Genomic DNA, 24,227 nt, shown 5'->3' with positions numbered 1-24,227 from the left:
TCAATGAAATCTATCAAACAAACACACAGAAAATTACTTTCATCATTTCAGTGTTTGTCAAAACCTCTTTCCCAGAGAGAGGCGGAGGGCAGGGTGAGCAGCACCTGCAGAGGGAAATCATCAGTGGGGGAGTGGAGTCTTGTGCACCAGTGCTGGGACTGAAAGGGAGAAGGTTTAAAAGAACTATGAAACCACTTACTGAAAGGGCTCTGAGTGAACATACTGCCTTTTCATACAGTGCCTACTCACATTCCACAAGGTAACATGCTTTCTACTTATTTGCTTTCCTCATTCTGTTGGTGGGTTGGATTTAAAAGTAGGTTGCTTCAAATATTTACTCCTCTAAAATGTCAAACTGAATCAAAATCACATCAATCACAAATGGTGAATCATTTTTCACATCAGACATTCAGGCTTGACTCATTTGCCTGCTGCAGGGATATCATCCTTTATTGCTACAGTTTCCATAATGAGAAACAAGCATTCAGTGATTGAGCATGATTGTCTGCAAGCTACACGTGAGTCTCTCTTGCAAGCCCAAATTCACTTAACATCCACACCTTTAACACAGAAGTTCATGTCTATATACAAACACAGGGTGGAAACATTTTTAGAGGAGAACACTTGAGCACACTTGCTGCCTTATTTGAGCCTTGTGTGGCCTGAAGCAGAATGTGCTAATGCATGCCAATGTGCCAGCAGATATTTCAAACATACTCTGGACACTTGGGCCCAACAGTTATGATCAAGGATGGAAGGTCATTGCATTTAATGTGCTTTTGAGACTGTTATGATCTTGCAGCTGGAAAAGTGCCTGGGACTATCCATTCTACTGACAGGGCTGCTTTGTTCTGAACAATTTCACAGGCAAAGAAGAGAGTTGTGACTCACAAGGCTCAGTGTTTAGGTCAGAGTTTGCTCGGAAGAAATGAATCAGCTGGAAGACTTACTCATCAAATGCTTCCCATAATTAATTTCATTAATTTATATTTGTAGGGATTTGTAATGCAAATAGTAAGATTGATACAATTGTAGAGAGAATGGAAGTGTGTGTGTTTGTAAACACCAAAAGAAAAAGCGAAGTGTTAAAAGAATGCCCCTTACTGACAAACAAAAGACAGGTTTAGAGGGAGCTGCTCCTGTGCTGGGCATATTAAGGCCACAGCACTGGAGACCACCAGTAGATGACCATGCACTCTACCATCAGGAGGGTAACATCTCCAGGTTACAGCATAATACCTATACCATTTTTTTCCTGTTAGTCCAGCCTAAAAATAGGCTATAGACAGAGTCTAGATATTGCAGACAAGGAAAAAATGTACTGAGAGCTGCTGAGCAATATAAAAGATCACAGAATGGTAGTGGTTGGAAGGGAGCTCTGTCCAATCCTCTTGCTAACACAGTTTCACCTAGAACAAGCAACACAGGTCACATTCAGAAGAATTGTTAATATGTCCAGAGAAGGAGACTGCACAACTTTTGTGGCAGATCTGACCATAAACTAGCCTGTCATTTCTGATCAAGAAAGACCACAGAGACAGGATAAAGACTCAGTAGCTGGCTTGACCTTTTCCCGTACTCAGGTGATGCTCACAAGATTACATGAGCTCTCACATCTTGGTGCTTATGAGTGTAGGGGTGTGAGTGTGAGTGAATGAGCTTTATGAGGGAGTGGCTGTGAGCTGAAAAAATTCAGCTTATTTAGAGACTCTGCACCTAAACCTCACCTTCCCATTCCCAAAACTCTCACACTGAATTTTGTAACACAAAAGACCCTAAACTTTAAGTGATACAGAATAAATCTTTAAAAAAAAAAAAAAAAAAGAACGTTCTGTGCTTCCACGACCCTGTGAAAAGAGAAGAAAATTACCCTTTTTGTTTTCCCAGTGAGTACATTTTTGCAATCCACCTTAAAGATGCAAAGCAATTTTAGTGAAATATTAATGTTGTCATCATTAGCTACATCTAGCTACATTAGCAACATCTAGCATTTAGCTATATAAAGCAGCATCTACTTACATTTTGCAGATGCTTGGGTTTGACACATCTATTAAAATATGTATGAGTAACTGGTGTTCCACCTTACACCTGTATGATTCCAGGACAACTCCATTAATGTTACTGACTGCCCTACACTAAAAGTACATGGCTACTGTGCTCTCATACATTGTTTGGAGTGGGTTTAATATGTGTACAAAACCTTAGAGAGAGCAAATTCTGCATAAAAGTTGAACAAAATGGCATCACCAGCCTGATAGTGTACACTGAAACAGCAATCTTCAGTGTCTCTACAGAATAAAAGTCACAGTGGTTTAAGTAAAAATCTAGTTAAGGAAAGACAAAGTAAGAAAATGTAGCATTTCAAACATATAAGTATTCATTATGCTACATTCTGATTTAGTAGACGTATTAGTGCATAAATATATATATATGTACTAGAGAAAGCTTAAAAAATAGGAAGTCTCCTAAATAGTATCTGTGGTAGAAAGAAAAAATGGTACACACAGGACCGTTTTTGACTTCATGGAGAAATTCACCTAACTTCAAATGTCTCACTCTAACACAGTCACTTTATCAACTCTTTATTATCAATGGAGAGAAACAGGTACCTCCAGAAGGTGAATTGCCCAATTCATCTCAGACTGACACAACTGAATCTCTAGGTATTTATTTCCTTGTCATGCCTACAGAGACCTCTTGCAGTGACAAACTGAGAAGTAAATGTGCAGTTTTTACATGGATGAAGTTATAAGGGCTTCCTCTGTCCTTATAACACAGATCATCCCCCACTAAACACTGTAATATTCCTTCAAGTCCCTTTAATTTGTTTCCTCTTAATGAGCATGTACACCCTAATGCTGATGCATAATCCCCAGTAAAAAGGAACTAAAATATTTTTGTAATACTCATATTTTTAAAGTTTTTTATTCTTTACTTCTTATCTAAGATAGTACAACTCTTCCAAGTCCTACAGAAAAAATCCCATCCACTATTTTTTTAAAGATCTTGGAAAGCAAAATATAAATCAATCTTTATTTGTACTAAATGCTAACAAAATATTCTCCTACATTCCCCTGACATATCCTTACTTATGCTGGAAAGAAAGTACACCTTAAAAGAAAAAAAAAACCCAGAACTTTATGAAACAGAAAGTATATTAAGAAAATAATGACTTTACCTATTATCACATGCATGCCAAGTCTTGCCAAATGCTTCACAGTTTGGTAACCAATTCCTTTAGTGCCTCCAGTCACTATAGCAACCTTTCCATTTTGTGTAGGGAAAACTATATGAGAAAAAAAGAAACAACACAAGGTTAGTTCACAATAGTAACACGATTAAGAAGTTAAGATGCATTTTAAAGAGTGTACACTTAACAGACCGCTCAGGCCAGTAAACAATCTCAGGAGCAAACCCTGAATGGAAATAAAAAACATCCACCATTATTTCCTGCACCATAATTTTCTGGTATTAACAGTTCAAGAAAGACTGAGGTTGACGACACGAAAGCAAACACCCACTTCAGAAATTTTCTCATTTCTATTTGCATGCATTTCATCATCCTGCAGTCATCTGACCTTTAAAATTTCCACCATAACTTTGTCACTGAGCAAGGTGGCAGCAGTTACGTCAGCTCAGGGATGGCTTGCTCTGTGCGTACAGGGAAAAAAAAGTCAACTGGCACCATGACACCCTGAAAATTTCTTGAATGACGAAAGACAGGCCTCTGTCAGCAACATGGAGGAAAGTTCTCTGTCAAAGCCATCAAAAGTTCACCAGCTGACCTAATTTCCCTGCATAACTGAGCACTCTCCCTTCTGAAAACAACAAGGCCCTGGGCCCCAAAGAAAGGAGGAAGCAATTTTCTTGCATAAACGCCCCCAGTTGCTTTTCCCACCCACACCAGCCCTCTCCCACAGAAGCCAGCATCCCCCATACCCGCTGTGCCCCTTGACCCAAACAGCCTGGCAGGCAAGGAATGCTCCCAAACTCCCTCTGCTAGAGGGGTGGCTCAGACACAGCCTGTGTCTGCTGCATCCCCAGGCAGCCCTCAGCCGGCCACGTGAGCCAAGGAGCGCCTGGGATGGCCCTTGCAGAGCAGTTCCCATTCCAGCTACAAGCTCTCACACAGGGTGCGGGTTGCACAGCACAGGGTGCAGGCTGCACCATGGAAGGGAGCCTGCAGCCAAAGCGCAGCAAAGGCATTACAATTTAACTGCTTGGGAAAGACATGAGTTAGGTCTAATATCAACTAAAACTGTTCTGGGTGGAGAATGCTTCATGTGCTGCACCATGTGGTCCTTAGGTGACCAAGATGAATTTCTAATTTGCTTTGGAGTAGAAGCTGTGATGTATTTGCACAGGAAAAATAGTACTGAATACTTTGTTTTGCTCTGGTGCAGTGTCTGTAGGCAACGCTATAGATAACAAATGTTAAAAAGATGTCGACTTTCATTTATCAAAATGAAAGTCTATTTCTATTTTGATTTCCGGGTTTTTAGGGGATTGCTTTGTTGTACAACACCAACTCATATTTTATATAGTTATGAAACAGAGGACTAGGACTGATACAAGCTTCTTTCTTCACAGCAACTTCAAAAAGGATCCACATTTCACCTTTTCTGAAACAGTTCTTTCCATCATGATTCAACATGAACTTCTGTTCTCTTCAGATAACAACTTGGTTCTTCCCATCCCTGAAGAACAGCTAGAATTGTTTGCAGTTCTTTGAAGGTTAACTCTAATCACAGTGGTGTGTATGCACATAGGTCCTGACATATATAATTCAAGCTAAATAAAACTTCCCCAGGAGCTTTCTTAAGGGGCCTCAATTTAGTTATTAAGCAGCCCTGCAATTTCCACCAAAAATATTTCTAATCACAAACTCTAAACAAAATGCCCACAGGCCCAGATCTTGTCAAGAGAAAATGCATTTTTTGGGCCTGAGTACCTTCTCTTCCTCTTCTGTCTCCCCATGCCCCCCTTGCTTCCTGGACTCTCACCACACTGCTGATCTGACATGTGGATTTCACGTGTTCATACAGGTGCTGTAGCTCATTTCCATTACTGCACTACTATGCCTATCTGCTGAATAAAAAGTGACATTTTAATGTAAAATTCACTTATAGGAAAATCAATGAAAGAAAAGAAGAAAAAAGAAGTCAGGACTGGGGAAGGGGCAATGACATGAAGTGAAAATGGAAAGTCAGAAGAGCAAAGTGATAGCAGGTATTGCTGTGATGAAATGGTTCTTAGCAGAGGACATGATTTAGCAGATGAAAGATGTCCAGTCCTATCCGTCCATGGTGACAGCAAAGAAAAGGACAATTTTCTGGTCCTAATGGCCCCTTAAAGATTCCACTGTAAAAACGCATACTGATCCTCTGTATACCACACAGCCCACTACAGTTCTCATTTCCCCATGAGATCCCATATTACTGAGAGGTTTAAAACAGACATGCTTGAAGCAGCCAGCTCCAAGGACCTAAGAAAGCAGAGAGGGAGAGAGAAATGAGGGCTCCAGACATACAGATGTATGTCATACAGATAATACAGATCATACAAATAAAACAGATAATGACAAACAGGTCATTATCTGCTTTATTTCCAAGAGGCACAGTATACAGCTTCCACATAGCATGGTTTTGAATAGACACAACACTGCATGGCACAACTCAGTCTATCCATTCACTTCAGTCACAATGGGAAATGCAAAGAGAAAAACTGAAATGCAACAGGGAGGGGAGGGGGACAGGAAGAAAACAAACTCCTCAATTAATACTTACTTGTTGTTGATTTAAAAAAAAATGTACAGTTTCCATCAAGTCAGATATCTTAATGCAAAATGAATCCCCATTTAAATGAGACACAGCCAGTATTTATGTCAACAAAAGTGATAAAGATCAAATAGGGGTATCTCCAGTGAAAGGGAGTTTCTAAGTGCCCTGTTCTCTCTAGAACTCCAATCTCATATGGAGTTTGCAGTACACCCAACTTTCAGTGTTAAAGCACCACTTCCATGATGATATCCTGCACAAAATTTCCAAAGCAGACCTGTGTTGAGACTGGATTTCAGCAGATACTGGTTTATTTTGTGTAAGAGGTTGAGCTGAGTCCAGCTGGAGCCTCAGCCCATCAGGCAGGAGGCAGTGGAGACCCACCAACTTTGCAATGCTCAGAGAGGTTCCCTATGGCATTTCTTGCATCTCATTTAAACCACCCCAGCTCTCTCTCTCCCTCTGCTCCTGGTAAAGAGGTAGATACTGATCTCAAGTTCAGAGGTATAATGCCAGTGATATCTCCCTGGGACATGAGAAAGGTACAGCCCTGTGCAAATGAAATCCCCATACCAAGCAGTAGCTGGTAATTTCCTTTTGTGTCCAAAGAAACCAGCCTGCAGTCTTTAGGTGCTCCTTCATCACACCAATGTCTGAGAGAAGCTTCTCTCAAGCTGCAGTTTCTGCCTGCATTCCAAGGCATTTGGGTGACATAAGCATGTTTACTTTGCAAGTGGATTACCCTAAAAGAAAAATAAGGCAGGGCAGGTTTATTATATCCTGATATAAGGCTATTTAAAAATAATTCTTTTCCTTTTAAATATACTTCTCCTTAATCAGAAATAAATTCCATGTATGGAGACATCCTCACACAAATTCAATACTACAAAGAATGTAAGGAAATTCTGTAATTTTAAAAAATACCAATTTTCAAGGGACTCTAAAACAGAGCTGTCAGGATTCCCCTGCAACTGCCAAGACCACAGAGAAATCAGACAGTCTGCAGACCCATATCAATGATCAATTCCATACCAATGACCAGTTCCTGCCAACAAAAGCTCATCTCTGAGGCAGGAATGAGTGTCATTGAAGTAGCCAAATCAAAAGAAAAGCATTAAACTTTCTCTTTTTTTGCAGAAATACACCATGTGAACACAGACAATGCAAACTTCAGACGAAGAGCTTCCCTTGAGAGTAGGTTGCTTTGGTATTCTGAAACCTTTACAGCACATTGTGCTTGAGGCCAAACAGAAAGAAAAGGAAGAAAAAAGTATTAGAATTTTATTTAAAGTAAATTGCATCAAATTTTTACAAAGTACCATCTCCTACCTTACTAATCCAGCATCTGCATTGTGGCACATTATGGGTCATGTGGACAATAAAATAGAATATCTTTATATTAATTTCCTCACTAACCTTCTTTTTAAGACATTGAAGGCCAAGGGTAGAATTTAAATTGCCTGAATCAGTCACCAGTACTTATCAGGCAAGACTTGAGCACAGCTGAAGACATCCAGAAAGTTGGTCAGACTCCACCTGTGAGGTGCCATTCTGGGACCTGCCTGAACCTCCTGAACTGGCCACGTAGTGCAGGAACTTTGGTGGTATTTGTGCTGGAGAGATCCCTACAGACAAATCCCAACAGTTTGGCTTTATTCATTCCTCATGCAAATATTTGGCCTGAAGGTAATTGGCAGAAGAGCAGATGGAAAAAAATAAAAGAATCAACAATGAATATTTAGTTTCATGACTGAATAACAAGATCCAAGTTTGGAGCCATTCCTGTATAGCAACACTGAGTGAGAAAAAGAGGGCAAACTGTAATTTCCAGTTCTTGTCTAACACCACAGGACAAGGCACAATCGAGTTCTTCTAGATGGATTAAAGAAATCAAATAGCTCAGTGAACCACAGAATTATTGAGTAGTATTGCAAAATATTCTAACTCTTTTCCCCTGATTTATACTGTGGCGATGTTGAGATTATAGCCATTAAGCAGATGTAGAAAAATAATTCATTTTCCACTCTGAGAGGCAATCAGTAAACTGCTGGGGAACCCATGCAGTTTTTAGCAACAGCCTTTTTTGTGTGCCTTACAGAAACATCTCCATAAAATTCTGGTTTGGCAGAAACCAGGCGAACAGGGTCTGGATTCAAATGTCATTCCAGGACTATCCTAACAGAAGACAATTTAGGTACTCAAATCCTGACAGATAAACCAGACAAACTGTGTGTGCCTCGAGCCTGTCCTAAGCCTCTGCAGATGATTTTTCAAATGCAAATTGTCTTCCCAAATTTGCACAGCAAAATCTTTTCTGCCATTGCTCCTTCCAATCACTTTCCTAACGAACATCAATATGCAATCAAGATTGAAGGCCTTTAAGGCTGGAAACCAGGTAGGTGGCAACCAGCCTGACTAGTCCTTCTGTGAAAAGGCATCCTGCTGGTTTCAGCAGTTGAGGCCATGGGGTTTCTGCTGATGAACAACTGCCATGCACACATGCAGATCCCCAGGCACACGGCAAACAGGTCCAGTGTGCCTTCAGTGGCTGGATGCATTGTGTAAGGGAGATTTATCTGTCCAGGGACAGCACCTGCTTCCAAACACAACCGGAGTTTTGCATCAGAAAGGTGACAAGCCTCCCAACTTTTGTTAAGAATCATGAGGAAATGCAGGTATTGGAGAGAGGCTGGCTCAGGAGTTACTCATGGGAAGAGAAAGGTGTTGAAGAACCAGAACAGCAGGAGAAACCAAACCATGGAAATGTGTCCCTTGCCCTACAAACTCATAGGTATCTCAAAGTGCTATTAATGGAACAGCAGCAGTCAGATGGCTGGAAGAGTTTCAGCAGCCAGGGAAAGACCTAATTTAATAAGGCTCCCATGCAGCCACTGACAGGGAATACAACTGGTAACAACTGCACAAAACCACAGCAAAACATAAGACTAAGTTTCTTGTTTAACTTAGACACACACAGAGACTGAAATGCTGCATGCCAATGAAACAACAAACAACAACTCACATTTACTAATTCTGGAAACTCACAGAAGTTCCAGCCCTGTATTTCAGGGGAATGCATGCACAGCCTGTGCCCCATGAGGTGGACATTTCCACAACACAGCAGAGCTCCCACAGAGCGACAGCAATTTGTCTGGGCTGCATGAATACCTGGGAACAAACCAGCGCTGTAACTCCAGCCCAGGCACCTCATATCCATAAAGCCTGGACAAACGGCCAAAGTGCAGCAAACCACACCAAAGCAGAGAAATTGGCAGATACACCAACTAGAGAAGCAGAGTGCTCATCCAACTAAGGAGATAATGTGTGTACTCATCCCTTTCTAACATTGTCAACACGGGAACAAGTGACATTTCTTCAGAGTTTGCAGCAAACATCTGCTGAGCCAGACTAATGATTTTTTTTTAATTGCCAGTGAAAACAACTTAAAAAAAAAAGCAACCAAACTTAAGGCTGCTCTAAATTTATAACATTTGTTTAGCTTTTTGATAAGCATGCCAGCTTGCTTATAGGGATGAAGTGATAACATTTGCAGGCAAGATGACAAGCCCTTCACAGAAGGCTGAGATACAAGCTCCCAAAATCCATTACAGGACTTGTTCCTAGATATCTCATTTAACATATGTGAAACTCATCCTACAAATGAGCAGAATGGCTCATTTTCCTCTTGTTTTTTCAATGCATGAACACACTGTGGAGCCTTGGGTATTAGAGACCAACAGGCATTACTACAGCCTCGTATCACAAGTTTGGAGCATGAGTATTCACAGCAAGACTTAACTATAGTAGAAAAGGCCCTACATATTGGAAAATACATAGGAGAAACTGGTGCAGTAGCAAGATGAAAGTTATGATGTGAGCATTACAGTCCTGAAAGAAATATTTTTAACTGAAGAAAAATAACAATACCCTAAATAGGCAGCTATTCAGAGCAAAATGTTTTGGCACTCAAAAATACAAGACCTGTACAAAGATCTCTCTAGCAACAGTGGGAAGGAGAGTAGAAAGCTACACTAAAAATTTCATTTGCATGACACACCTATCTGCATTTCTTCTAGTGATTCTTGGAAAGACAACATAAATGCAGATAAAGAGAAAAGTGTGTGTAGAAAGCAGGGTGTGGAAGGGGAAGCAGAAGGAAGAGTTAGACTTTCAAATAAGACACAGGAAAAAGTTTTTGTGGTCAAGATGAGGTAATTTTCAAGTGCTTCATTCTCCTTTCTCCTCTCTTCACCTTCCCCCCACCTGCAGGTATTTAGGTGAAAGAGATACAGCTCTAAGCAATTTTATACACCTGAATCATAAATCTCTGCATGGTAATACTGTCCTTAAGGCCAAAAAATGACCCCAGTGAGGACACTGGCACAGCTACTTACAGATGCAAATCAATCATGGTTTGATGGGGTAAGTCAAGGCACTGATCCACAGACTGCTAGAAAAGTAAGCTACATCTATTGCCAAAGTAGTAAAAAAAAAAAAAAATTTCTCTTCACTTGCACATGTATTTTCAGTGCCCTGTTTTTCAGAGCATATGACTAGTGTGCTTGCAAGTGAAGAAGTCCTGGCTGCTTACAAGAGCCAAGGGAAAACGCATTTTCGTACATCTTTTGACTGGACCCTGAGTGCTTTTGTTTTATTTGTCAGATAGGATGCTCAGTAATGTTAGTCTTAGACTCTAGGATGCTGCTAGACTTGGCAGAAAGGCTGCATGGAGAAAAAGATAGTTGGAGTTTCAAAAATTATATAAATGATTATTCTCCAAAGTGGTTTCTGCTGTCTTCATTCTGTCTGCAAAGAACCTCTTCCTCCAGTAAACCCCATGTAGACCTTCTGCATCAGGATCATTGATTATACACAGACAAAAACCTAGCTGTTGCCCAAGAATTTGGGAAAATTCCCCAAGAAAGAGGAGGATGAGAATGGAGAAAACTAAAGAGGACTTTTAATTTGGGAATTTTTTTTTTACATTTCTGAATTGCCTTTCTCCCAGACAGTGGGAAATAAGGCTGCATTGAAAAAGGGTTTGATTAAGCATATATCTGAGCTTTTTACAATACAAGTTCAGGCTGATTTTGACAGAGATATCAGGAAATTTGATCCTAACAAATACAGAGCTGCCCTAAGGTGAAAGAAAGCAAAAGTAGATGAGAGGGTGCAGTTCCTGAGTCGTGAATCTCACTTCTGGCCACATTTGCCATTCCTTAGTACTTTGTTCCTTTTGCCAAAATTCATCTGAAGATAAGATATTTGAATTTTTTTTTTAATGAGTGCCAAATAGATAGATTGAACACACCATTATACAAATCAGTCAGATGGAAAATACCACAGTGCAGCATTAGAATCTGCTAAAAAATTCATCAGGAATCCAAGTTTACCCACAACCTGCTCTTGGGAGTAAAGTTCCCAACTGAATGTGTAGGAAAAGGAGAGCACTTCAAACCTGGGAGGGGCGTGGGGTGATAGAGAAGGAAGCAAGAGATGGAAAAGTTGCCTTACATCTACAAGTACAAATTATATTAGTGAAATTATGGCTCTGCAAGTTCCCAACAGACATTAAGCAACTTCTGCCATCACACACTAGTCCTTGTCTCATATGTTCTTGCTATTTCTGGCTTATGCCTGTTTGTTTGTTTGTTCGTTTGTTTTTGTGGAGAAACACTAGTCTTAAGGACTAACTCAGATACAGGCTGATAGCCTTTATTTGACAAACTTGTGCAAAAATATCTGGCACCTGACTACCCACTGGCATTACACCACATATGGCATGTTTTGCTCCACTGTGCAATCATTCTGTGTTGGGACAGAGCCAACTGGGGACTTGGATGAGGCCATGAAACATCACCTTCTCTTGGAAGGGAGGGCTCTGCTGCCATGAGGCTGGACAGCAGAGGCGTGGGGGACAGCACTGACACTGACAAGGCATGGCACTAGCTCAGCTCAGCAACAGTGATCCATGTGAGCAGTCCCAGCCTCAGTCAGAAAATCCACTTCACAAAAATACAACGTTGGGTTTTGTGAAATAAGGGCGGAATGGTTGTTGCAATAATATGAAGAAATCCCACTAATTCCTTACACTATACTGAACAGACACAGCCTGCATATGAAAGATTACTGGATTTGTTAAAAATATCAGGAGTAAAAACACAATGCTAGCTCCAAGAAGAAACTAATCTTCCCTACATATGCATATATCTAAAGGCTCCATTTACCCATATCATTTTTTACATAGGAATATACATCACAAGAATAGAGAAGGAGATTTTTCCATTTCTATTCTCTGCTCTGCTTATCTTTCATTCCTTTTATATATTTACCTATTAAGTCTTACTCTTTGGCTTTCTTCTCTTTCACTCCAGTCACACTAAAGATAGGGAAGTTATATAAAGGTGTATCTTTAAATCAAGAAAAAGCATCTGATTATATTTTGAACAGATTTACTGATGCTTACTCCCATACTCCCTCCCTCTGGGCAAATGTAATTCTGCAATACCTTGGGCAATGTCATTTTATGTAAAACTTCCCAATGCTCTTCAAGTCATGTCATCATGTAATTATACTTTTTTCCTGTTGTGAAATGAGAGATGAAAAAGAGGCTTATCCCAGGAGATTTAAATAGGGGTAATGGAAATAGCTCTGCATAGTCTAGTAGCTGCAGAATGCATTTTCTCAGCCTGAAAAAGTTTGAGACATTAGAATTATTTTTTTTCATTCTCTACCAGGAACCAAAGATTGTCTAGGCTCCAATATTCCTCAAACAGCTAGCGAGTAGATGCAGCTGCATCTGACAGTGCTTTACATCCCTCAGGATGTAAAAAAAACATTTCAAGTCCTTGCTCTCAGACATACCCTAGCATACAAAAGCCTTCTCAAGTGCAATTCCCTATTTTCAAGTGCTATTTTCCTATAAAGTTTATTTTAATCAAACATTTGACATTCAAAGACACTTTTGCCACTCACTAAAGTCCCAAATACATGTAGTATTTTTCCAAATCATGTTCAGAAATCCAGTGAAGAAGCCATAAATAACAAACAACATGGAATGTGAGTAATCTCAACAAAGGCCTTCCCTTGGAAAGACTACATCCTATATTTCCCTGCATGAGATGTAGCACAGAATTCCTGACTTTTAAAATTTTAATGTCTGTGAAAAACTAGCATTTGAGTTGTAACTTTGACAAAAACCAGGATAATGGTGATGAGTTTGAAATGCTGAAGAAAATATGAATCAGCAAAGCATGATGCTACTGTCACTCCATTACAGACTGAGTAAATGTCATAACTGACTGCAGAGCAGAAACCTTATTTCAGAAAACTGTAAATGATGGTTATTTCACAACAGAGTTAGGAAAAGGAATATAAAAGGAAAAGGAAAAGGGAAAAAAATAGAAAAAATAGAAAAGAAAAGGAAAATAAAAGGAAAAAGAAAGAAGGAGGAGGAGAAGGAAAAGGGGGAGAGAAAAAAGAAAGATAAGAAAGGGAAGAAGGAAAAGAAGAAAAAGGAGAAGAAGGAGAAGAAGGAAAAGAAAAAGGAGAAGAAGAAAAGAACAGCTACTACCTTTGACTTAATCCCAAATACTGTAGAAATAAACCTAAGCAGGCAAGTGCCCACACCCTGCATGGAAGAAAGGTTCCATCATAAACCTTCAAGTCTGGAGAACATTTGAAGCACCCAAAGCTCAGAAAATGTGGGAAGTTAGATATTCAGCATCTGCTGAAACTCAGAATGCTGAAAGCCAACATTCTCCTGGAGAAACTGGCTGCTCATGGCTTGGACAGGTGTACTGCTTGCCATGTAACAACATGGCTGGATGGCCATGGCCAGGGTGTGGTGGCGAATGGAGCTACATCCAGCTGGTAGCCAGTAACAAGTCAGGTTCCCCAGGGCTCGGTAGTGGCATCAGTCCAGTCTAACATCTTTATCAATGGTCTGGATGAAGTGATCGAGTCCACCTTCATCCAGTACTCAGATGACACCAAGTTGGGCAGGAGTGTCAAACTGATGGAGGGCAGAAAGGTCCTATATGGGGAGAGCTTGACCAGCTGGATTGATGGGCCAAGGAAAAGGATATGAGATTCAATAAGGCCAGCTCCTAGGTCCCGAGTTTGGCTCACAACAACCCCAAGCAGTGCTAAAGGCTGGGGGGGCAGAGTGGCTGGAAAGCTGCCCAGCAGAAAAGAGCTGTGGGTCTTGGTTGACAGCAGCTGAGCATGAGCCAGTGTGTGCCCAGGTGGCCAAGAAAGCCAATGGCATCCTGGCCTGTATCAGCAGTAGTGTGGCCAGCAAGACCAGGCAAGTGACTGTGTCCCTGTGCTCAGCACTGGTGAGGTCACACCTCAAATCCTGCGGTCAGTTCTGACCCCTCATGACAATAAAGACCCTGAGGGGCTGCAGCATGTCCAGAGAAGGGTAATGGAGCTGATGAAGAGTCTGGAGCACAAGCTGTATGAGGAGCAGCTGAAGGAGCTGAGGGTGCTTATCCTGAAGGAGATTCAGGGGTGACCTTATTGCTTTCTATAACTACGTGAAAGGCGATTTAGCAAGGAGAGGGTAGATCTTTTTTGTCATGTAATAAGTGACAGGACAAGAGGAAATGGCCTTAAGCTATGCCAGAGTGGGTTTAGATTGGATACTGGAAAAAAATTTCTTCCCTGAAAGAGTTATCAAGCATTGGAACAGGCTGTCCAGGGAAGTGGTTGAGTCACCACTCCTGGAGGTTTTTAAATGACATGTAGATGTGGCACTTAGGGATACCGGTTGGTCATGGACTTGGCAGTGTGGGTTAACTGTTAGAATTTTCCAACCTAAATGATTCCATGATTTTATGATTCATCAGGACTTTCATATGCAGAAACTGAAGCAAAGAGTGATCTCATTACTTATGGTCAAACTGGAAAGACTGATCTACTTATGGTCAAACTGGAAATCCAAATCAAAAACTAAATATTACTACCTGCATTTTAGCATCTCATCAGAGGAATTAAAAATTCAACAGAAAACAATTTATGATTTTCACTATGACCTATACCTTTCAAAAGACAAAATATTTTATTTTTATTTTCATGACAGTATTGACAGTATCATCATATTCCTAGATAGTACAGGATATATTGTATCCTTAACGTCATCTTTACAGCTTCTGCTTTTACTGCTTGTGAATTCCAACATCTCTTTTTCTGACCACATGCTATTAAAATATTGAATTAATCATTCCATCTTGCTCACAACACAGACGGAGAGATACCATTGAGCAACCAATACATTTGGAAAGTCAATTCGTTAAATATTCCCTTACTATATTGTATTATATTCTGGGAATGTGAGGAGGGTGTGTGTGAAGAAAAAAAAAAACATAAAACAACAACCAAAAAAAACATTGGAAAGATCATTAAGAGTAGTTTAAACTGCATCTCGTCTCTTCCCAGAGACAGAGAATGTAATTTCCATATCCCAATCAAGCTTAAGAGCATCCAGCTGAAGGTCACATTCAGATCTGTTTCTTCCAGCCAACAAAAATGCTCTGCTGCCACTCAAACAGTCCCCTCTGCTTCCCACGGCTTCAGGGTAACAGTATTTTCATCAAATAAGTAAGCAGAAGTCACGAGTTGGTATACAGAATTTAAAAGGTAATTGAAAGTTTCTGGAGTAGTTCACTTCAAAACGTTGCAATCACTTGTGAACTGAAGTGCTTGTTATCATATACAAAGCTCTAGTAATTAGAATCAGGAAGAGAGGTACAAGGTGACTAGAGAATATTGGGAAAAATCTAGTTGACAGGAAACATAGCCCATAAACCAATCAGTACTAAAAAATTTCCCTGAGATACCTGCAATTTATTAAAACACAAAATGTTAAAAGCACATTTCCATATTATTAAAAATGTTTGAAGCGACTAATGATCAGAAGCCATTACAGCATTGACATTACTGTGAGATTAACCTCAGATGCTACTGACTTAATAAAAACATGGCAAATAGTCTCAACATCCCTTCCTCTCCCTCTCTGCCCTGTGTCCACATGCTTCAACCCCACCCCTGGCCAGCACATTTATTTCTTTGTCTGGCTGGTGCCTGGTGAAGAGTCAGTGCCAGAAGCTGTGTGGGGATGTCACTCCTAGAGGTGCCTGTCCACCTCTTAGTGTACAACCCAAAGCAGTGGCCCCAAGGAAAGTGAGGCTCACGTGGCCTGTGCGGAAGCAGAGCAAGCCAGCGAGGTGGACACTCACAGCTGCACAGCCCCAGAGCTGCTGCCCATGCAGAGCAGTGCCCCAGCTTGATGTCCCAGCTGCACCAGGCTGCCCAACCTCTGCTGCCACATGCCACCTGCCCTGGGCCACCACCCAACCTCCAGCAGCAAAAATCCATGATGGAACAGAACTTTGCAGGGTTTTTTAGTTTATATTTTGTAAGATAGTTACTGAAGCCCTCTGAGCCTCTGGATGGAGCTCAATTTCATACTCAGAACTACTTAAAAATCAGTTTTAACTTGGAATGAGAAAGTACAAAGAGCATGCACATATTTTGTCTTCAAGACAGCTGTAACATTTTTGTTCCAAATATGGAATTTTATTCATTTTTTCTCTTCTTTGATAACACAAGCAGGTCAGGGGTTTCACATGGAGTAGGAATGTGCAAGTACAGAAAAGTCTAGACTATACGATATATATAATTTCCTAATTCTCTCATAACAGTCCTTTACTAGGAAAAAACTGTTTTCTTTTCAAAATCCTCTTTCTCAATGCATGCTGGAGTGGTCTCAAACTCATGGATTTTCTTTCAATTTTTATCTTCCTTGTTCCTCATAAATATGCACCGAAGTTTTCATAGGCAAACAACTACTTTGAAATAAAGACAGGTAATTGTTTTGAAAGATCTTTTTTAATTAGATGTTTTTATTCTTCAGTGAAAAACTTAATTTTGAATGAAATTTCATAGTCCATTAATCTAGTGCAGATTCATGAGACTTAGGCAATTAGTTAACTTAGAGGAACAGCTACTGTGCATGCTCTATAATTGCTCTTCATCGAAATTGTCAAAGATTTTTAATATGCAGTTACCACACAGATTAAAAGCTGTTAAAGAATGTCTCCATTTAAGAGGCCATCATTCCACAGTGTCATTATCTGCTATTAATATTTCAATTAGAGAGCATCACATGCTCCTCTGAAGAAATGCGCAACTACTCACAAAATAAGTCCCATTATTGATAATGCTCCAGGCGTATGACACAAACATCCTATTTTTGTTCCTACATTTAATTATCTTCTATAAATATCTTCCCAAAATTTTAAGGGATTAGCTCCTTTCATATAGAAATATACATTTGTGTTGACAAACACCTTCCAACCACTCTGCTTCCAGGAAGGGAGGTGACAGCTACAGGAATTATACTAGTCCTTCTGCAGAGCGACTTTACAACCTCACTCTTCAACTAGGTGTTCAAACAGGGTGATACATCATAGTGCATCCCATCAGTCCTTCTCAGGACATCAGCCAGAACTACCAGCAATTTTCAGGCAACACTGATAGCATAAACAGGCTTCACGCCTGCATTTTTTTCCACCTGACCAGAGGATTTAGCTCAAATGCTAGGGCTCTGCAACAGACAATTCGGTGTGAAATATTTTTCAAGGCATAACCCCTTTCTCTTTTCTAAGAACAAGAAAACCCAAAATACTTTATTTACTGTAACAGACCTTACAGTCCTATTTTCATCATGCCAAGCTGATAATAAATTTCCAGTAAAGTTGATACCTGGAGCTACCTCTCAAAGGAAGGACCTTGTCTAGTCAGGTAACAGTGACAGGTCCAGATAAAATGGCCTGACATTTTGTCAGAGTAAGTTTAAATTACATATTGGGAAAATTGTATTGTACTTGTAGGAATACATATTACGTATCAGTTTCTTCACTGAAACAGCAAAGGCATTGGAACAGGATGCCCAGAGAAGTGTTCAAAATGGGGATGTGGCACTTAGAGAGGTAGGGTTTGCTGGTGAACATGGTGGTGCTGGGTTTATGTTTGGACTTGATGATCTTGTAGGTCTCTTCCAACCTAAGTGATCCTATGATTCTAAGCCAATAGATAGCACTTTTGTTCCACCTCACACTAAACAGCAAAAAGTTATAGATGTGTTTAATTTCTGTTGGGTGTTAAATAATTAAAAAAATTTCAATGAAGTTTTCTTTTTAAGAAGCATAAAGAAACTTGGCAATTCAAACATATCAAGGGGAGGGGAAAAAAGAGCTTGAGGAATAAAAGAGCTTGCACTGGCTTGTTTGGCAGCTCTCTGCTGTTTCCAATACTTTTCTCTCTAGGCCTTTTTCCATAAATACACAAGGCATTTGAAATGCATGTGTCTTACACTGTGCACTGACTTCTAGGTGATTTGAAGGATATGACCCTAAAATGCAATTTCTATTCCACTCTCCAGCCTTGTATCTCCATCGGGCCCCTGTAACACGTGGTGTAAACAGCCAGGCCACTCACACTCAGTTCTCTGGTGGGGCTTTGCCACCAGTTAGAACCTCTCCCAGGATAAAATGTTGGTAATACAGAAGGTAAAAGGTGAACAGTTCCTTGCAAGAAGAGAAAAAGTGAGCCCCTGCCAACTCTGCAAGCCGCATCAGCAGCTACTGCAGCGCTTGCATCAGCGTTTCTTTTGTTATCACACTTGAAGCTTTGCAACTATCCATACAGAAAGTCCAGCAGTGCTGAGGGTCACGCTATCTTCATTTCAGCCACAGTACTACCTCTCTCACAAGGCATTCTAAGACATCTGGCCAACATGTCTCTGTCCTCATGCACTCTGTGACCAGTGCTGCTGGCCCAGCAAAAACCCCAACTCTGCTTCAGGCAGTTATCAGCATTCCATGTTTCACTTGAGGAAACAGAAAACATTATCTTACCAAATAAGCTGTTCTGCGAGTGTTGCCCTGCTAATCTTTGTGGTAACTTTACAGGGGAGTGCTTTGCTCAGCATGGAGTACACCAGCACAGCCAGCCCCATGCAGGTTTATCCAGGAGGAGAGAAGCGTTCAAGTTAAAAAACAGTAGCTGCAGTCAAACCTGAGGCAAATGGGAGCACTTTCAGAACAAAGAGGACATCCAGAACAACTCACCAGGATGCCATCACCTACACTCCTTCAACAGCAGTGAGATTTCTCTAGGGAGCACAGGAACTTTGCCAGCTCTTTATTTACTCAGTCTTTTTTGTAGTTGCAAGTGTCAGGGACTGGGCAGGAAGAAGAGGTCTCAGCATCTCCCCTGCCAAGCCAGAGGAGCACGCTGCAAAGCCATTTCAACACAGATCCTGATGCCTTTGCAAGGAATAGATCATGCCTGCAGAGAGGCTGCTGGCAGAACAGCCAGACACACTCTGCCCACTGAGCCACCCAGCCTCGGTCCCTGTCCCCACAGCCCTCAGAAAAACAACAGCCAGACCAAACTTGCAAAGATGACTTTGCTCTTTACACCAAACGGTGGGGCTTGGAAGAATCCGGACTGAAAAAACTGGACTACATTGCTAAACTGCAATCATTTTCTGTATACATATGTGGGTGTGAATATGTTTTTTCTTCTTTAGGGAAGAAAACAAATACTTTGATAACTGGATAAGAAGAGTGGGAAAAATCATGGTTTTCACTTGTGCCTCACTACAATATTTTATGACTAGTAGTAATGAGTAAATATTGAGAAAAAAAATCACTCTGAAAATTGATGTGGAAGAGATGGATAGAAGATACAGTTAATAGCAAAAATCCCAATAAAGGTCATTATATTAGAGCATAAACTAGTAAGTCCATATGCCACTGTAGTACAACCATAACAGGGCCATGCTCAAGCTGAAATCCAGGCCTCAACAATGCCGACCTATTTTGTTGTTTGACATCCTCTTTCCTGTATCTTCAAATATCCCTTTCCTCCTTGGAGTGCTGGATGACTACGCATAATGTCTTTAATAGATTGACACAAAAAAGGAATCCATGACGACCACAGGAAGAATACATGCCTACAACCATGTGCAAAGAACTCTGCTAGCACCTACTAGGCACTACTAATGGCAGCATTTGCAGTTCTTGACACTTGCTTCTGGCTCAAATTAGTTGCTCTTCAAATATCTGTATCATATAATTAGGAAGTACAGCATCATCGAAAGAACATGGATTTTGCATTTCTTGACCTTTTTCCTACTAATTTTCAGCAGACAGTTTAATGTTAAAATTATACACCATGCAATGCAGCAATTCCAATTAGGAATGCACAACTAAGACTCGTATATATAGGCATTGGTATTAATTAGCATGAATACACTCCAGCCAGCAGACTAGGTGATATCCGTATTCACCTGGATGACTTTATTCATTAACAAGATTTTATTTTGAAAAATATGTCCCAGAAGTCCTTGTACCTCAGCTATAAGAAGCGTTTCATAGCACAAATGTCCCATTTCCTGTTACTGAGGTTATATCCAATTGCCATAAAGACAATAGTTACTGCTCTGCAGACACTCTGCTCATTGGGATACATCCAGTAAAAAAAAATTGCAAAGTCATCACTGTATCAGTTCTCGTCTGCAGAAAGTGTAGTGCCAGTAACATTTTGTTTAAAGTCCATTTATTCTGTGTAATTCTTAGATTGTTGCAGACTTTATAAGCCATTTGCAGTGGTACCACTGAACTTTTTTTAAAGAATGAGGTCTGACTCCAACTCGTCTGTAATTTCCTTAGTCAGGACTGGTTGACACTCTTGTTAAAAAATACTGTTATACAGAACTATCTGTTTCTGTTTTAAAAATATCCTTCCTAGAACAGAGTATACCAAGTGGGTTGGCTTTGTGTGAAACATGGCCTTGGGGCCCTCAGGAGCAGTTTCAGTACAAATGGCTAACATGGAGTATCACCTGCCTCCTGCTGCAGCACATCACACCTGGGCAGCCGGAGCTGGGAATCAAACCTTTGCCTGCAGCATAGCAGATTAAAAGTTTAATCCCAAATTCATTGAACACTCATAAGGTTCATTAACTTCAGTCCCTGGTTTGTACACAAGAGAAACACCAGCATGAGATGCGAGGTCAGGAGGTGGCAGAGCTTTGCTTTGATTTGGCGTGACTTCCTTTCCTCACGCCAGTGAATTCAGATCAGTTCACATCTGCACTCAGTGCAGAGCTTACCAACCAGGTGTTTACTTATATCAACCATGTTACCAGTGTAACCAATGTGTCCACAAGAAAAAAACTACTTATATCAACCATATTACCAGTGTAACCAATGTGTCAACAAGAAAAAAAAAAAAAGGAACGTTTCAACTGTTCCCTCCAACTCCTTCTTCAGAAACAAGATCAGTGCATTCTTTTGGTCCAATTTTCCTTTACTTCTTTACCTCTCCAGGCTAACTTAAAATATTAAGCAATATTAGCAATCATGGTTAGGCATTCCCTCAGACAGCAAAACATCCATATCCCAGAAAGCATACTCTGGCAGAAAACAGGCATACAACAAAAAGCAGAAGTGTGTCAGAGCCAAGCACTCTAACTCAGCTTTATATAACTCAGAGGATATAGGGTAGGATGGGGACATTTCCTTGCCCAATGAATGTTCTGTGAAGTATCAAAGTTCTCCTAGCAGAGCACAAATACGATGAAACGAAAACAAATGTCATTATTTTATTACAAAACTATTTCACTTTCTTTTTCTTAAAAACAATCCTGATGTGAAGCAAAACTTCCCTGCTTTTTTGGCTATCTGCTTTGGGAATCACAGCTCTCAAATATTTTCTTTCCTTGCTGGCAATGTGCCCATTTGAATCTTGCTATATTCCACCATAGCTGCATCTTTAATGCAGTAATTCATACAGTACGATAAAGTCAAAAATCACTGTCTCTAATGACATCTGTAATTTAGAAACTTTGAGGATGGAGTGCTTGAAAATGACAGGCGACAGTTTCTGTGATCAGGAGAGGACTGCATGCGTGTGTCCATGTAACATTTTTACCCCTAACTGCATGAATCCTGCCCTGTCTGCAAGGCAAGGTGCATCATCTTACAGACACGGATACTGAAGTATTTCCTAAGAATGCACTTTTTCAATGCATTAAAGGTTTTACCACAACTGAGCTGAATCAAGAATCACACATCAGTGTTCTTGGAACTTCAACACTACTCCAGCACTGTGCAAGGGAGCTCCAAGTAAAGCATTTGTGGTGGGACAGTACCTACATGGTCTAAAAAAATTGACTTACTACTTAGATACTACAAAAAATAACATCATGGCGCCCTTGACTACTTCCACCTGCCTTCTTGGCATGCCAAATGTTAGGAGGCTGCTTCAGCACCCACATCTCAACCAAACAAGACTTCTGGTTGTGCAATTTGTCCTACACAGGCAGTCTCATGATAGAGTCCACACAAGGTCGTGCGTGACTCAAGACCTCAATCTACCCAATTACCCTGTTGGTAAAACTCTTATATTCCTCAGCTGAGTTTCTACAACCTCCAGTGCCTTTAGCTGAAGTGTGGCTGAGTGGAATTTGGTTAAGCAACCCTTCTTATGATGCAAAGGAATAATTGAATTTTCTAGCTCATTTTCTTGAGTTGCAGCATCTCATCATTAGCACCAGAGATCCTAAAGCTAACAGAGTTTGCTCTATCACCTAAACAAGATCTTAGGCCAAATAGCCCCAAAACTGCAGAGATTAAGAGACTGCAGAAGTTTGAATTTGCACAACCAGGCATTGCCTGGCAGAGTGCTGACTTGAAGACAAAGACCATATATCCTTTGCAAAGATACCATCTGCCCATCGTTTGACTCAAACGCACAGATGGAATCCATCACTTGGCTCTGAAATCTATCACTGCTCCAGCTGCATGAGCAAAAAGCAAAGACCCAACCTTCCACCTATAATAGTGTACCCCCACTTGCCTCCTTTCCTTTGCTCTGCATTAACAAAGGACTGTAAGTTCCTGTTTAGTGAGGAAGAAAGATCCATGCAATAGAAATGTTTATTTACACCTGCTGAAACTGTTTGTTTTATGCTTGTTACAAATAAATCATCAAAACTGAAACATCTCACAAGCAGAATAATGACTCAGTAAAAGAGGGTTGCTCTTTCACTTGTACCCTAACTGAAATACCATGGGTCTGGTTCCATATTGCCATGATGCACGGAAGGGACAAAATGAGGTGCTTACATTTATTATTTTTACTCCGAATTTTACCTAAAAATGTAAATATTTACACTTCACATTCTCCCATATTTGGGCATAATGCAATCACAATTGCCTCTTTCAACAACAGAATAATTAAACCATATGTCTTATGAATTGTGGGGCAGAGTATTTCTCTTACTTTTGAACCTCACCTACATTTGGGATTTGAAGTGTTCTGACAGCTTTTTTTAGACAGAGTAATTCTATGGATACTAACCTTTGAGGCATAACAGAAGACAAAATAGACACATGTAAAATAAAAAGTTGTGGTTTGCAATTTCATACAGTCCACCCCAAAATACCATTATTTTAAAGATACTAAAAGAGACACAATTGTGATGCTGGCATTTTTAGAGGGTCTGAAGGCAAAGCATGCAAAATGGATTGCTTTTGGAAATAAGGTCCCTAAATCTGTATTTAGACACCTAAATCAAGTAGACTCTGTAGACTCTTTTTAAGGCCACATTTTGTATCATTTTAATCTTAGCCTAAATATAAATATAAAATGAACAAATAATTTTGTAGTCCTGGTGTTTGCAAACTTATTACCCGGCAGTGTCACCTTCTGCACCATCTTCTTCTACGGGTGGCCAATCAGCCCAGGGAAGAAGCAGAACCATGGCAAAAGCCCTGGCTCATCCTTTTTCTTCAGGCATGTGCAGACCAGAAAGCAGCCCCAGCAACACAAAAACACAGGGAAAACACTCTGGAGGAATCTGTTTTTCCCTCTGCGGAGCACGGCAACTTTCCTAAACAGCCTAGAGAAAAGGCAGAAGTGCAGCCAACAGATCAACTTTGCAGACTGAGCTGATCTCCTCACTGCAGGGAAGAGTTGTTTTTTGGGATAAAATAAGAACATTATCTTCCATCAGCTCTAGCATACATTGCCAAAAAAAGGCACAAAAAGCATATTGCAATGGTCTTAACAACTGACAAACAGTTTCACGTATTATCACTGAATTTATCTCTCCAAAAAGAACTGTGAAATCTTTGTGAACATTGACGAAGGGGAGGTGGGGTGGGGTGAGCAGAGCATGCGCAAGGTGATTTGTCTGCAAGACCACAGCAGAACTTGTTCATGTGAGCACTTTAAGCCCACTTGGGCATTGAGTCATACCTCTACATACAACATGCACAACGTTGTGCTTTTCTCACTTCATTTCTCTGAGCAGGTACACAGGAATCTCTGAGCAGCAATGCTAGTCTCCCATTCTCAATACCATGGGGT

General features: G+C 40.5%; 1 protein-coding gene and 1 long non-coding RNA gene across 3 annotated transcripts in view; both read right to left on the bottom strand.

The window, feature by feature from the left end:
- The window catches only part of DHRSX (dehydrogenase/reductase X-linked), a 163,910-nt gene that overhangs the window by 123,242 nt on the left and 16,441 nt on the right, over positions 1-24,227 (bottom strand). For both annotated transcript variants that reach the window (XM_066313542.1, XM_066313543.1), the window contains exon 2: positions 3,179-3,286. In XM_066313542.1, the coding sequence (XP_066169639.1) occupies positions 3,179-3,286 (108 nt within the window). The remainder of the gene's footprint in view (positions 1-3,178; positions 3,287-24,227) is intronic.
- LOC136374459 (uncharacterized) lies at positions 5,916-9,209 on the bottom strand. The gene is made up of 3 exons (XR_010745905.1): positions 8,806-9,209; positions 6,947-7,013; positions 5,916-6,520 (listed from the first exon to the last, which is right to left on the bottom strand). It is a non-coding gene; the product is annotated as an uncharacterized lncRNA (long non-coding RNA).

The sequence above is a fragment of the Sylvia atricapilla genome, chromosome 2 (genome assembly GCF_009819655.1).
Source record: "Sylvia atricapilla isolate bSylAtr1 chromosome 2, bSylAtr1.pri, whole genome shotgun sequence".
NCBI lineage: Eukaryota > Metazoa > Chordata > Aves > Passeriformes > Sylviidae > Sylvia > Sylvia atricapilla.
Note: the sequence above shows the minus strand (reverse complement) of the source record. Positions and strands in the feature narration are given on the sequence as shown.